This window comes from Barbus barbus, assembly GCF_936440315.1.
Source record: "Barbus barbus genome assembly, chromosome: 5".
NCBI lineage: Eukaryota > Metazoa > Chordata > Actinopteri > Cypriniformes > Cyprinidae > Barbus > Barbus barbus.
Genome location: NC_136733.1, coordinates 2,135,627 through 2,148,426, shown reverse-complemented (window position 1 = coordinate 2,148,426; position 12,800 = coordinate 2,135,627). Strand labels below are relative to the sequence as shown.

The following is a 12,800-nucleotide window of genomic DNA, read 5'->3' as shown; positions in this document are numbered from 1 at the left end:
GGACAGGACTTGATTTTGTCTTGGGAATTGATTGGATTGTGAAGACCGTTTCATATCAGGGATGAAGGCAGATGTTTGGAAGGGAAGGGAAAAAAATTAATGCAAACATAATTCTTTTAATTTTTTATTAATCTTTAAAATGTAATCAAATGAAAATGTAACACTTCTTTTTAGTTTTTGACTAACAAAGTGGTGCACAACAGAGATTTCCTGTTTAAATGAAAACATGGACATAATAGTGTGAAATTCCTTAAGTTTTTTTTTTTATAAATTGTATTATTATTACTTTGAGAAGTACGTTATACTATATAATAGTAATTTCTCCAAGTTTTTGGCGATTCCAAGTTTGAGCTTTGAGTGCCTCATGGTTGAAATGTTTTTGTAATATTCCTTAAAAAAAGGAATTATTATTGTCATCACTGTACAACATTAATATATTTCTGTGAAAACTTCCTCAAACTGAACTTTTATTTTGCTGTTTTGTAGTGAAGACCTTTGGGTTTCTGTGTTTATTTGATATTCTTTATCAGATGAAATACTGAAATGTTTGTTTTAATATATCCTTTTTCATTTATAAATGTTGCATAAAATGGGTTATGCACACAATTTCCTGGTGACTTTAAATGTAAACTGATTTAGCTTCAGTTCTACATGTTTTGTGCCGTTGTCTTATCTTTCTGCGTTCCTCCTTGATAGGCGTGGATGGATGCGTTAGCTGAGGCAGAGCTGGATGATGCTGAGGATTTCATGGAGAAAGAAGCGTCGTCTGTGTTGCCGAAGCTGGACCCTCTGCTAAAGGAGAGAGGCTCCGTGCAGCTCTCCAGCATCCAGGAGCCTGTGATGGTCAGAGGTTGGCCCATCGGTCTGGCCATGGCCTCTGCTCCCAGCATCACCGTCTCTCTGACAGCCACGGGTTTCCAGCGGATCATGTCCATGATGGCCTGTCTGAAGATCCCATTCAGACACGGCGAATACAAAGTAAACACCAACCAGTTTGACCAGGGTGTGGCGTCTATCAGAGCTCAGCCACGGGTAAGAGACGCTTCCAACATACGGGCTATCTTGAGTGACCATGAATTATTCCAGGAGAAAAACAGCGTACACTCATGTCTATGACATGTCAATTATGTTAGTATTATTTATATACTCTTAAAGTATTTAATATTTTCATTTTTGCATTTATTTTTATATTTTGAGTTTTCAGGTTTACGTTTTAGTAATTTTGTTATGCCCTTTTGTCATTTATAATTGTCTTTTTTTAATATTAAAACATTCTATTTAGCCTTATTTTCATTTATAATTTATTTTTAGAAATTGTAATGCTTCAACTTCAACTTATTCATTTCATTTAGTGCCAAGGTAACATTTCTTAGTTTTAAGTTTGTTTTTCATCTAATATTTATATTTTATTTTACCTTTATTTTTAGCTTTAATATTTAAATAGATTTAGGTAACAATAATAAGGCTGTTTGTAAATCACGTTTACTCAGAGGTAGGTCAAGTTATTACATTTTAATATGGATTTTTTTTTCTTGGTGAATAAGTGCAAGGAACATGCATTATGAAATTTTGTAAAAAGTTTTACATACTATTGTATTTAATTTTATTTGTAGTAATTTTGTAATGTGCTTTTGCAAAAAAAATTAACATTTCTATTTAGCTTATTTCTGTTTAAGTCATTTTAGTACTTAAGTTAGTTGCTGCAGTAACATTTTTAATTTTCATTTAAGTTTTTTTTTTTTTTATGTAAAATTTGTTTTATTTTAGCATCATTTTTTTAGATTTATTACTTTATAAACGGTTTTAAATAATAATGGTTTTAGTAGACAATAGCACTGTAAAGTTTACTCTGAGCTGTGTTGTTTTAGTGTTGATATACTCTTAAAGTTTTTTTTATATTTGGAATTAGATTTTTTATATTTTCTCTTATGCTTTCAGTTTAATTTGTTAAAGTTTTAGTCATCTTGTATGTTTTTGTCATTTTTTTTATTAGTTTTTTAGCTGTAAGTCTGCAAGTTTTTATTAATTTATAGTTATTCATTTTAGTTTATTTTACTACTTAAAGTATTATTTTAAGAATTTAATTTTTGCTAGTTTCCAAGGCAAAAAAGTACAAAATAGAGAAATAAAAAATAAAAAAAAGTAAAAAAAAAAAAGTATAAAACAATGTGTAAAGATGAACAAAAAGTAACAAAAAATGTTTGGTAACTATAATAACCCTGACATATTTTGATGAGATTATGAAGACTTTTTTCTTAAGTGAATCATGCTTTTATGCTCAAACGAATCTGAAAACAACCTGGAATATTGCTTTAACTGCTCTGTAACTCTGTTTTGACAGGGCTCCATTAAGATGCATCTTCAGAGGTCTCCACTGCTCTACGCTGACATGCACCCAGTGCACAAGACAGACGTGGTGACCGGATTCAACCAGATCCTGCTGGAGAGAAACTGAGATTTCATGCTGTTAAAAGCTTTCATGCAATCAGTGCACCTTTGAAATACACTACATTAAATGATATTAAACATTTAGCCTTAATGCCTTATTGTTAGTGCAATGCAGTGTTTAGTTGTATTTACTCTCTCAGGTTTCAGCATAAAGCACAAGTGCCTTTTAATTTTGCTGCGTGTTCAATAAGTATATACTGTAAACCGTTTTATAACTATTACTTTATGCTAGCATGATCTGTCATAATTTTAAATGTTTCTTGCACAGCTTGAAAGTGATAATTGTAGATAAGATTTCAGTTTTTATTCATAATGTGCTGCTAATATATACCAAAATCAGGTACTTTTAAAACATCACATTTGATTTGTTAATATCAGTTACATACTGATAATAACAGGCTTTAAAACATTGTGATGTTATTTAATATTAAGTTATAATGAAAACTGAGGGAGATACTGGAGAGTATGTTATTCATAATATTATTACAAGTTTTGTACACTTCATTGCACAAACACTACATGGTAAATAAAGCCATTGTTTCAGCATTGCTGTTGATGCTCTTACCAAAGCAAACTGAATTAATATTTTTTTTTTCATTTGTATCTGTAATTCTGAACTCTTGTCAGATTTTTTTTACTGTTTTAGACAGAATTGTATTTTCAAACCAACTGCTCACAGGCACAACACAACATTCCTCCTTAGATCATGTGTTTTTTTGTTTTTTAAACATTTAATTGCATGCACAAACTCTGGACATTAATCAGAAAAACGTGACTTTTTAACAGGTTTTCTAGTACAACACAGTACTTCTTTAACAAACCAATCAAGCACCTTGTCAAACTTTGATAATGCCAATAAAGATTATTACAGGCTTGTGTTTTTGGTGTCTTTTTTACACCTTCTGTAGTGTGGAATATTAATTATAAAATCCATGTAATTAATTACTGACTGCTGTGTCTGAACTAGCTTTATTGCCAGGTATGTTTGCACATACGAGGAATTTGTTTTAGTGACAGTAGCTCCACAGTGCGACAGGACAGATAATAATAATACTAAAAAATATAATAATGTACAAATATACAAAATGGACTATGCAAAATAGCACAAACACAAAATTCAGTATGTACAGGTATGTTAGGTGCAAATTTGAAATGTAATAAGTATGTGTTAAATAAGTGGATTATTGTGATGTTTTTATCAGCTGTTTAGACTCTCATTCTGACGGCACCCATTCACTGCAGAGCATCCATTGGTGAGACAGTGATGCAATGCTACATGTCTACAGATCTGATGAAGAAACAAACTCATCCTGATCTTGGATGGCCTGAGGGTGAGGGACATTTTTGGGTAAACTCCGGGTGTATGTTCACTACTGAGTGTACACTTGGATGGGTTAAATGCAGAGCACAAATTCCCAGTATGGGTCACCATACTTGGCCACACACCACTTCCCTTTCCTTTTCCCCTAAACTATACCTTTGAGACATTGTTTGCATTCAAAAGACATTGGTGTAATACAAACTTCCCATTATTACATCAACATTTTTTGTAAAAATTTGATCGGTCCATATGTGACAGTTCCATTTGATCAGAAATCATCATCATAGTCATTCTCCGTTTCTGTCGGCTCAATAATTTTTAAGCACTGATCAGCAAACTCCACGAACAGCGGCTCCTGCATGGCATCTTTCATGGCTTTGGCTTTATCTTCAGCCGAGTCCACAGACATCACTAACCGCCGGAGATGAGGATTCCTCAAAAGACCCTTCAACGCTTCTGAACCACCTGTGTGAATGAAAACCATCTGTAACTGCTCTCACAAACACAGCATTACAGATCATGTGAATAGAGCATCTATCATTTCATACCCAGCTGCTGAAGTTTCTGTAATGGCACTTTGTCAGTCTGACTGTCTTCATCAAGAAGATCCTCAACAGTCCACGGCTGTTCAGCTGAAATCAAACACATTTATTTCACTTTTCATTTTCTGTTCAAAATCATCATCAAAAGGAGACAGAAAAGTTCTCTTGATCACCTATAAATCATTAAAAGTGATGGTCATTTACTCACCGCTGTTCACCGGTGATGAGCTGCTGGAGGCTGAATCTGACTCTTTAACTGGATGACATGAATCTATGAGAGGAAGGAGAAATAATAGCTTCAATAGTTGGTTTTTGACCAATTTTTGACTTGGTGCTCAGGACAGTCTGGTAGCTTAAGAACAAATAATAAGAAGAAGAATATTTAAATTAGTAATAATAAAATAAATGCACATAATAGTAATTAATAATAATCTATACAAAATAAACCAATATAAAAACAACAACAATAGTGTTTTTTTTTTTAAGTACAAAAGGTAAAATGTGGCGCACGCAACGGCAAGGTCATGGGTTCGATTCCCAGGGAATGTATGAAACGTCAGTCGCTTTGGATAAATTGTAAATTTGAAATATTATCTAAAATAATCTAAATTATTGTCAATATTGATACTTGCAAGTAGATACTTACCATCATCTTTGTGTCTTTTAAAGCAACTCACTGAACAGCTAGAGGGAAAAGATTTGTGTTATTTGATAAGTATTTGTCCCCAAAGCAAAAGTGAGCCGATAAAGGTATTTATGATATAAATTAGCAGATACCGAGCATGAATAAATGACTTACTATCTGATTCTGCAGGCTGGACATCTGTATTTAGGAATATGTTCGCTACAAACTCCACAAAGCTGCATAACTGATCTAGAAGATCAACAAGCAAACAAACAGAATATAACAATGTTTATATAAATCAGCTTTTAGCTACTTGAACCACGTGTTTGTATTCTTCTTCTTCTAATGATGCTTTATGGCGGACCATTTACCGCCACCAACTGGACTGGAGTGTACTAACAATAATAACAAAAATAATTAGTAATTCTAAATTCTCCTGATTAGTATATTTTATAATAGCACCATATATTTTACTTTGTTCTGTATGCTTTTTCAAAATACTTGTCAAATTAAATGATTCTATATTTCTTACTTCCTTAAAGAGTTGAAACCTTTCTTTTTCATATTTTTTTACAATTTACTAAAACATGCTCTATAGTTTCAGCCTGATAACAATAAATATACTGACCTGTTTCATATTTTCCTATATTAAAAAGAGATTTATTTAAACTAGAATGCCCTATTCGGATGCGTGAAATAATTGTATCTTCTTTCCTATTCCTATAAACACTTCTTCCATTTCCTACATGCTGCTGAATATTATTCATATGTCTACCCTTGCTATCACAGTTCCATACTTCTTGCCGTTCATTGTTTATGAATTCTTTTGGTTTCTGTCGTTGACAGCGTGCAGGACTTTTAACTCATTTCCGTTTCCGAGCGCTTCCGGTGTAGCGTGCTGAGGTCACAGTGTCCTTCCCCACGTGTGTGTGTCAGGCAGTCAGTGTGGTCTGCGATCTGCTCCCGAGTGAACACAGCCGCCGTCATGCTGAAGTCAGTAAGCCGCGTGGTTCAGCTCGCAGCCCGGCTCTCCAGCTCCGTGCCGTCCGCTCCCGCCGTCAGACCCGCGCTGCGCCTCAGCAGAGCCTTCACCAGATCCATCTGGAGCCTGAGTCACAGCGGAGCGGCGTCAGGATCCAGGCCGAGGCTGCTCACAGCGACGCGGGCTCTGCCCACAGTGTCGTGCGGCTGCGGGAGTCTGCACACCGAGGGTAAACGCTGCTTCACACTCACTAAAAACTACCGTGGTAAACGGATTTTTATGTTAAAAGTGTAAACCCTTACTAAAAAGTACCATTGTAAAGGTATTTTGTATGGTAAAGTTATAGAAACAAACTAAAAAATAGTTTAAATTATATATATATATATATATATATATATATATATATATATATATATATATATATATATATATATATATATATATTTAAACTACTTTTTAGAAAGGAAAGGAAAGGACGTGACGTGTGGCCAAGTATGGGTATGCGTAGGTTTAGGGTTATATATGTAATATACAGGTATGTTTTTTTTTTTTTTTTTACTGTTATGCTTACATTTGTAGTCAAGTCAGTATTATTTGTATAGCGCTTTTAATAATGCAAATTGTGTCAAAGCAGCTTTACATCAGCTTGATATAGAGATGGGTGGCTTTATATCAGCTTTACAGTATTTAGACGGGAAATAGTTTGTCGAAATAGTGTCATTCTCCTCTGGCCAGACTAAATCAGCAGTTTAAATCTAGGCTAAAGCGGAGTCAGATTGTGCAAAGGACTCACCTGGTTCCTGTGGTCTTGTCCCGATGGCCGTCTTGGAGACGGGGTCTTCACTGGGGATCAGTCTCTGGGGCTCATCTAGGTGTCCTGGTTGTAGAGGTCATCTCTAGGTGCTGATCCATCATCTGATCTGGATACAGTCTGGATCTGGGTGGCTACGGTCACCTCGGAATAAGAAAGAAACAGACTAATATTAGCGTAGATGCCATTCTTCTAACAATGTAACAAGTACATCAGGTGTTATGGGAAGTGTTCCCGGTTCCGGTTGACCTAATTAATGCAGCCTAACAATCCTTTAACGGATTTGAATTATAGAAATGTGTTAGTGTATTATGTGTAAACCAGGTTAAAGAGATGGGTGTTTAATCTGGATTTAAACTGACAGAATGTGTCTGCTTCCCGAACAGTGTTAGGTAGATTGTTCCAGAGTTTGGGCGCTAAATAGGAAAAGCCTGCAGTTGATTTTGATATTCTAGGTATTATCAAATGGCCAGAGTTTTGAGATCGCAGCAGACGTAGAGGACTATAATGAGATAAGAGCTCTCTCAGGTACTGAGGTTCCATTCAGGGCTTTATAGGTAATTAGCAAGATCTTAAAATGTATATGATGTTTAATAGGGAGCCAGTGCAGTGATGACAGAACCGGGCTAATGTGGTCATACTTCCTGGTTCTAGTAAGAACTCTAGCTGCTGTATTTAGAACCAGCTGGAGTTTGTTTATTAAACTTGCAGAGCATCCACCCAATAAAGCATTACAATCTAGCCTCGAGGTCATGAATGCATGAATTAATGTTTCTGCATTTGACATTGAGAGCATAGGTCATTTAGATGGAAAAATGCAGTTTTACAAATGTTAGAAACATGTTTTTCAAAGGAAAGATTGCTATGAAAAAGTACGCCTTGCATTCTGTGTCATCAGAGCATCACATTATGTGTTTTCAGTCAAACATGTGACTGTCTTTATTCTGCAGGTGATAAAGCATTTGCAGAGTTTCTCACTGATGAAATCAAAGAAGAACAGAAGATCCAGAAGAATAAGACTCTTCCTAAAATGTCTGGCGGCTGGGAGCTCGAGTTCAACGGCACAGAGGCCAAACTCATCCGCTCGCTGTCCGGAGAAAAGTAAGGATCGTGTGTTTCATCCGGACCATCAGAATCCTGCTGTTAATAATGATGCAAGCAACCTGATGGCCATTCTACATCTTAAAGGCTGATGCAATATAGCACACATACCCTATTGCTTTATAAAACAATTCTATTTAGATTTATGCATTTTCCAGATGTTTTTATTCAGATGCATTGCATTCAAGACATGCACACGCAAATACTTATTAAATTTCGTAAATTTCATGGCCCCCCAGAATATTTTTTTGTATGAATATCTGAACATGTGATGCATCAAAATAAAAATCAGACCCTGTACTTTCAAACAAAAAAAGTTTTATTCTAGCTTCAAGCATTGTTTTTTGTTTTGTTTTTTTAAATCAACGCTTGAATGTAGGTAGATTTCATAAAAAAAAGCAGCATTTTGAACAAAAAGCTGAGAAAATTGCATTTTTATCAAATACTACATCTGGATCATATTCAGTAATATTATCAAAGCAAAAATGTAGTAGATGGCTTCCATCGGCATCCCCAAAGCTTGCAAAATCCTTTAACACTTACTGGATTAGTGTTGATGATTGCATTATTTTTCATATGCATGTGTTTACATAGGAGATCGCTCATTTCTGCGTCTTCCTCGCCTCTGTTTTTGCTCGGTACTTTCTATACTAGTTCAGGAGATGCGTAATAGCACCCCTAGTGTATAACAGCGAAAACACCCGGAAAATTCCATGTTTGGCGGTGAAAGAGTTAATGAATGCATTGAGCAAATTCATGAAGTGTCTTATATGATCATATTTATGTGGGATTTTGTGTTTGGCAGAGTCACCATCACATTCAACGTGAACAACAGCATCCCTCCGCAGCTGGAGGAAGATCCTGAGCACACGCAGAAGAGTCAGGAGGACGAGGTAGAGCTGCGGCACACTTACAGTGCATTCATACTGTAACTTATTATATAACGGAATATGATAACCTAATTTATCAAATTAAGGTTGCAACGTAAAATCACAAGTTCAACAAAGGTGTAAGCGGAGTCATAAATGCATTATTAAAATGGGATATTTTGTATAAAACATGAATGTAAACACTATATAAATTTACATGTGTGCATTTAGCAGACACAATAGAGGAACAAAAGCAGTTAATGACAGAATTGAATTCTGGATAATTATATCATTATTATTAAATATTTATATATATAATCTATTAAATAATTGTAAATATTTATATAATAATATTTTTATATATATGTGACCCTGGACCACAAAACCAGTCTTAAGTGACAATTTTTCGAAATTGGGAATTATACATCATCTGAAAGCTGAATAAATTCTTTCCATTGATGTATGGTTTGTTATGATCGGACAATATTTGGCTGAAATACAACTATTTGAAAATCTGGAATCTGAGGGTGCAAACAAATCTAAATATTGAGAAAATCACCTTTAAAGTTGTTCAAATGAAGTTATTAGCAATGCATATTACTATATTTACAGAAGGAAATTTACAAAATATCTTCATGGAACATGATCTTTACTTAATATCCTAATGAATTTTGGGATAAAAGAAAAATGTATAATTTTGACCCATACAATGTATTTTTGGCTATTACTATAAATATACCCCAGCGACTTAAGACTGCTTTTGTGCTCCAGGGTCATATATATATACATATATACACACACACATATATATATATATATATATATATATATATAAATGTGTGTATTAGTCACACATTTATTAAGCTTGCCACAGTGCACCGACAGATATAATAATTATGACTGTGTTATGGAAAAACAAGTAGACAGCATTAACGGTTAAATTAATTTATGGATAAACTAGTGCTGTCTTTTTTTTGACTTAAGAGATGAAGTCTGCGACACTGACTCGTCATCTGTAGTGATGTGCTTTTATGCATGTTTCATATGATTACATAATCTGAGAGTATTTGTTTTCTATTTGAATTTTCATTTAGCAGTAGATATTTCCCTCACTATAGATATCTTTATCATGCCTGTAAGGCAAGTATACACAGAGTTTCAGAGTGACGTGCTTAACTTCACAAAGACTGAGACGGCAGAAGCGCATCCTGTTTGCTTTCATTATTTATTTCATTGTTATTGTGAGTGAACACAAATAAACGTAGAGTATTACTTTTATCTGTATGAGCAAAAATGGAGTATGTTACTGATGCCTCTGTCTGTCCTGCAGTGATTGCTGTTCAGCTCAGACACTTGAATAGCGCACATTATATTGAGCGGCCATGTGAAGTTGCTACTAGGGCTGTTCATTTCGGTTATTTCTCCTAACGACAGCCAACGCTCGTTAACCGATTATCCGATTATAATTTTGCATGTGCAAAAAGCAGCAAAGAACAGAACATGAGGATTCATATGGTCATATCATATCACAATTAACCCCTACCGCCGTGATGTTATGCTAAACATTTTGATTTACGTGGATCTTGGAACGCTATTGAAGTAGGCTACATAATAATATTTTGGCATGCAAATATGGAAACATTTGATTTTGTCGAATGAGAGACCCAACTTTGGTTTGTTTCGTTTTAGCCTAGAGTTTGTTTTGGCTTGTCGTTTATAGGTTATAGCTTCTTATATTTTTAATTCTTGTTCTTTTCGAAATACTGTTAAATTGAAAGGATTTGTTGTGGAGTGAGGGGAACTAAAATAGCCTAGCTATGTTTACAGTGTTTATTATAATGTTTGTAAACATTTCACATCAGCATTAGGCCTATTTCTGAATTGCATAATAAAATGCGACTTGTTTTGTTTGTTTTTTTAGCTCTCTAAAAATGTAACTTTTTATACGCGTTGCGTATTTGAACCATGCAGCAAACCTTTTAAAAAAAGACTTTTTAAACCATTTAACCTATTGTAATAATCGGTCAAAATTATTAAAATGAACATCCCTAGTTGCTACTACATACATCTTTCAGATGAAAAGCCATATTCGAGGTCGATGAATGATAGGTGGGCATTTGGATGTCCTACCGATGTATTACCACATGGACCTGCCGTTAACGATCCATAGCGAACTGACAAATGTATATTCGCTATTAAAATGCCTACTGAGTTTTAATTTCTGTAATTTTACTGTCTAGAAATCACACTTTTTAATCAGGCTTCCTCATATATCAATGTGAATCTTGCGTCCTGAAATTAAAAGCACAATTTTTGGGAGAGTGAATTAAAATAAGAGTTATTTTAGCTGATTTTAATGCTTATTTCAAATCATTTTCAGTCATCTTGTAAGTTTGCTGAGGCCCCCTAGTGGGGTTTGAGAGCCACTGCTTTTACCTCATCATGTCATGTTTTTACGGTTTTGTTTTTTTTTAGCCTGAAATTGTCTCCACACCTAACTTTGTGGTTGAGGTGACCAAATCAGGAGCAAAGAGTTCACTAGTGTTTGACTGTCACTTCCCTGAGGATGAGGTGGGTTCTTCTCTCGTTGTTGTATTTTTAGGTTAGTGTGACTGAAGGTCCAGAGATCATAAAGAGCATGCAGAATGAAATAGAGTGATTTCTCACTGACTGGATATCATATCCAAAGCTCTTTGTTTCTGAGCAGACCAGTCATGGTGAAGGTGAGGAGGAGAGCGACATCTTTGCCATCCGAGAGGTCAGTTTCCAGCCGGAGGGAGACACCGAGTGGAAGGAAACCAGTTACACGCTCAACACAGACTCTCTGGACTGGGTAAGAGCTTTATTGAAGGACACATGCACACAACAATGTTTGTGTTTGATCAGAGTCACTTCATGAGCATTTCACCATTACATTTGATAAGAACCATCACTGAAACTCTTCACTGCAACATGTCAAAATAAATGTTTGAATTAACTTGAAGAAATTCTGACAGAAATGTATTGCCATTGCCCAGAAGACTTTCCTTCTCTAAGTCACTTAAAACTTCTATTTTTAGGAATATCACAATTGTCATTTTTTAATTTAACAGTAAACCTCAGTTTTTTTGCAAAAAAGAAAATTATAACTATAAATTCTTAATCTTTTATGCCTTCATTTGATAACCACCCTTATTTATGACACAGAATTTCAGAATAAAAATTTCATAGACTTGCATTTTGATTTTTAAAATGTAATTAAAATATTAAAACTGAATACAGAATTATTTAAAAATAAATAAATGCCAGAAGAATTTTATTTTTGTAAAACTTTGAACAAATGGATGTTAAATAGTATCGCTTTCAGTATTTCAAATAATTAATTATTTTGATTACTAAAATTTAATGTAACCAGTCATTTGGAATCCAGGAAAAAATACAATGGATTACGCAGCTTATTTTAAAAAAAGGTAATACATTTTAACATTTTTATTATTTTATTTTGTTAATTTAATAAATGAGATGTGCGTTTTAATGATTGAAATTAAATTAAACCTTTAAAATGAAAACAATAAAATTTAAATGTTTTTTCTTTTCTTCTTTTGGATAAATTATATTGGATAGAACCCACCCCCCAAAAAACGGAAAAAATTTAAACCGCAAGAAAAAAGGAACTCAGAAAAAAAATTAAAAAGGTGAAGAAATAACAGGGCTTTAACAAATGCACAGCAGTGACCTCTGACCCCTCGGACTCTCCAGGCCCTGTATGACCATCTGATGGACTTCCTGGCTGACCGCGGCGTTGATAACACGTTTGCGGATGAGCTGATGGAGTTGAGCACGGCTCTGGAGCATCAGGAGTACATCAAGTTCCTGGCAGATCTCAGCACTTTCGTCAAATGCAAATAACGTGTCTAGATTTATCGCAACCTTGTGATGCGTCTGGCTCATGTGGTCTGATGTGATGACAGAATGAACATGAAGGCAGAAGTTTTGTATTTAATTTTATATCATATTTTCAAGTTATGTGCACACCGGTTACGTTTCGGATGTCATCGCTGGGGTTTACAGGAATCGAGAATGTGAACTAAACATTCATGAGAAATAAAACAGGAAATATTG

The 12,800-nt window shown here is 34.6% G+C and overlaps 3 protein-coding genes across 5 annotated transcripts in view; 2 read left to right on the top strand and 1 right to left on the bottom strand.

Annotated features, from left to right (window-relative positions):
• The window catches only part of LOC306870459 (unconventional myosin-XIX-like), a 21,051-nt gene extending 17,725 nt beyond the window's left edge, over positions 1-3,326 (top strand). Inside the window, exons 22-23 of the mRNA XM_079417752.1 lie at positions 697-1,032; positions 2,342-3,326. Of these exons, the coding sequence (XP_079273878.1) occupies positions 697-1,032; positions 2,342-2,455 (450 nt within the window). The 3' untranslated portion in view covers positions 2,456-3,326. The remainder of the gene's footprint in view (positions 1-696; positions 1,033-2,341) is intronic.
• On the bottom strand, positions 3,049-5,828 carry LOC306870462 (zinc finger HIT domain-containing protein 3-like). Of its 2 annotated transcripts, XM_079417759.1 has the most exons (6): positions 5,565-5,828; positions 5,111-5,185; positions 4,958-4,995; positions 4,520-4,582; positions 4,318-4,401; positions 3,174-4,234 (listed from the first exon to the last, which is right to left on the bottom strand). In XM_079417759.1, exons 2-6 carry the CDS (start codon positions 5,176-5,178, stop codon positions 4,038-4,040), a joined length of 450 nt encoding a protein of 149 aa, XP_079273885.1. In that variant the 5' UTR covers positions 5,179-5,185; positions 5,565-5,828; the 3' UTR covers positions 3,174-4,037. The 2 variants fall into 2 exon arrangements, with proteins under 2 accessions (XP_079273884.1, XP_079273885.1); XM_079417758.1 differs by lacking the exon at positions 5,565-5,828 and having other exon boundaries at positions 3,049-4,234; positions 5,111-5,301.
• LOC306870461 (complement component 1 Q subcomponent-binding protein, mitochondrial-like) lies at positions 5,811-12,800 on the top strand. Of its 2 annotated transcripts, none has more exons than XM_079417757.1 (6): positions 5,811-6,147; positions 7,680-7,830; positions 8,636-8,723; positions 11,175-11,270; positions 11,407-11,532; positions 12,438-12,800. In XM_079417757.1, the coding sequence occupies exons 1-6, from the start codon at positions 5,922-5,924 to the stop codon at positions 12,585-12,587; spliced, it is 837 nt and encodes a 278-aa protein (XP_079273883.1). In that variant the 5' UTR covers positions 5,811-5,921; the 3' UTR covers positions 12,588-12,800. The 2 variants fall into 2 exon arrangements, with proteins under 2 accessions (XP_079273883.1, XP_079273882.1); XM_079417756.1 differs by having other exon boundaries at positions 5,833-6,147; positions 11,389-11,532.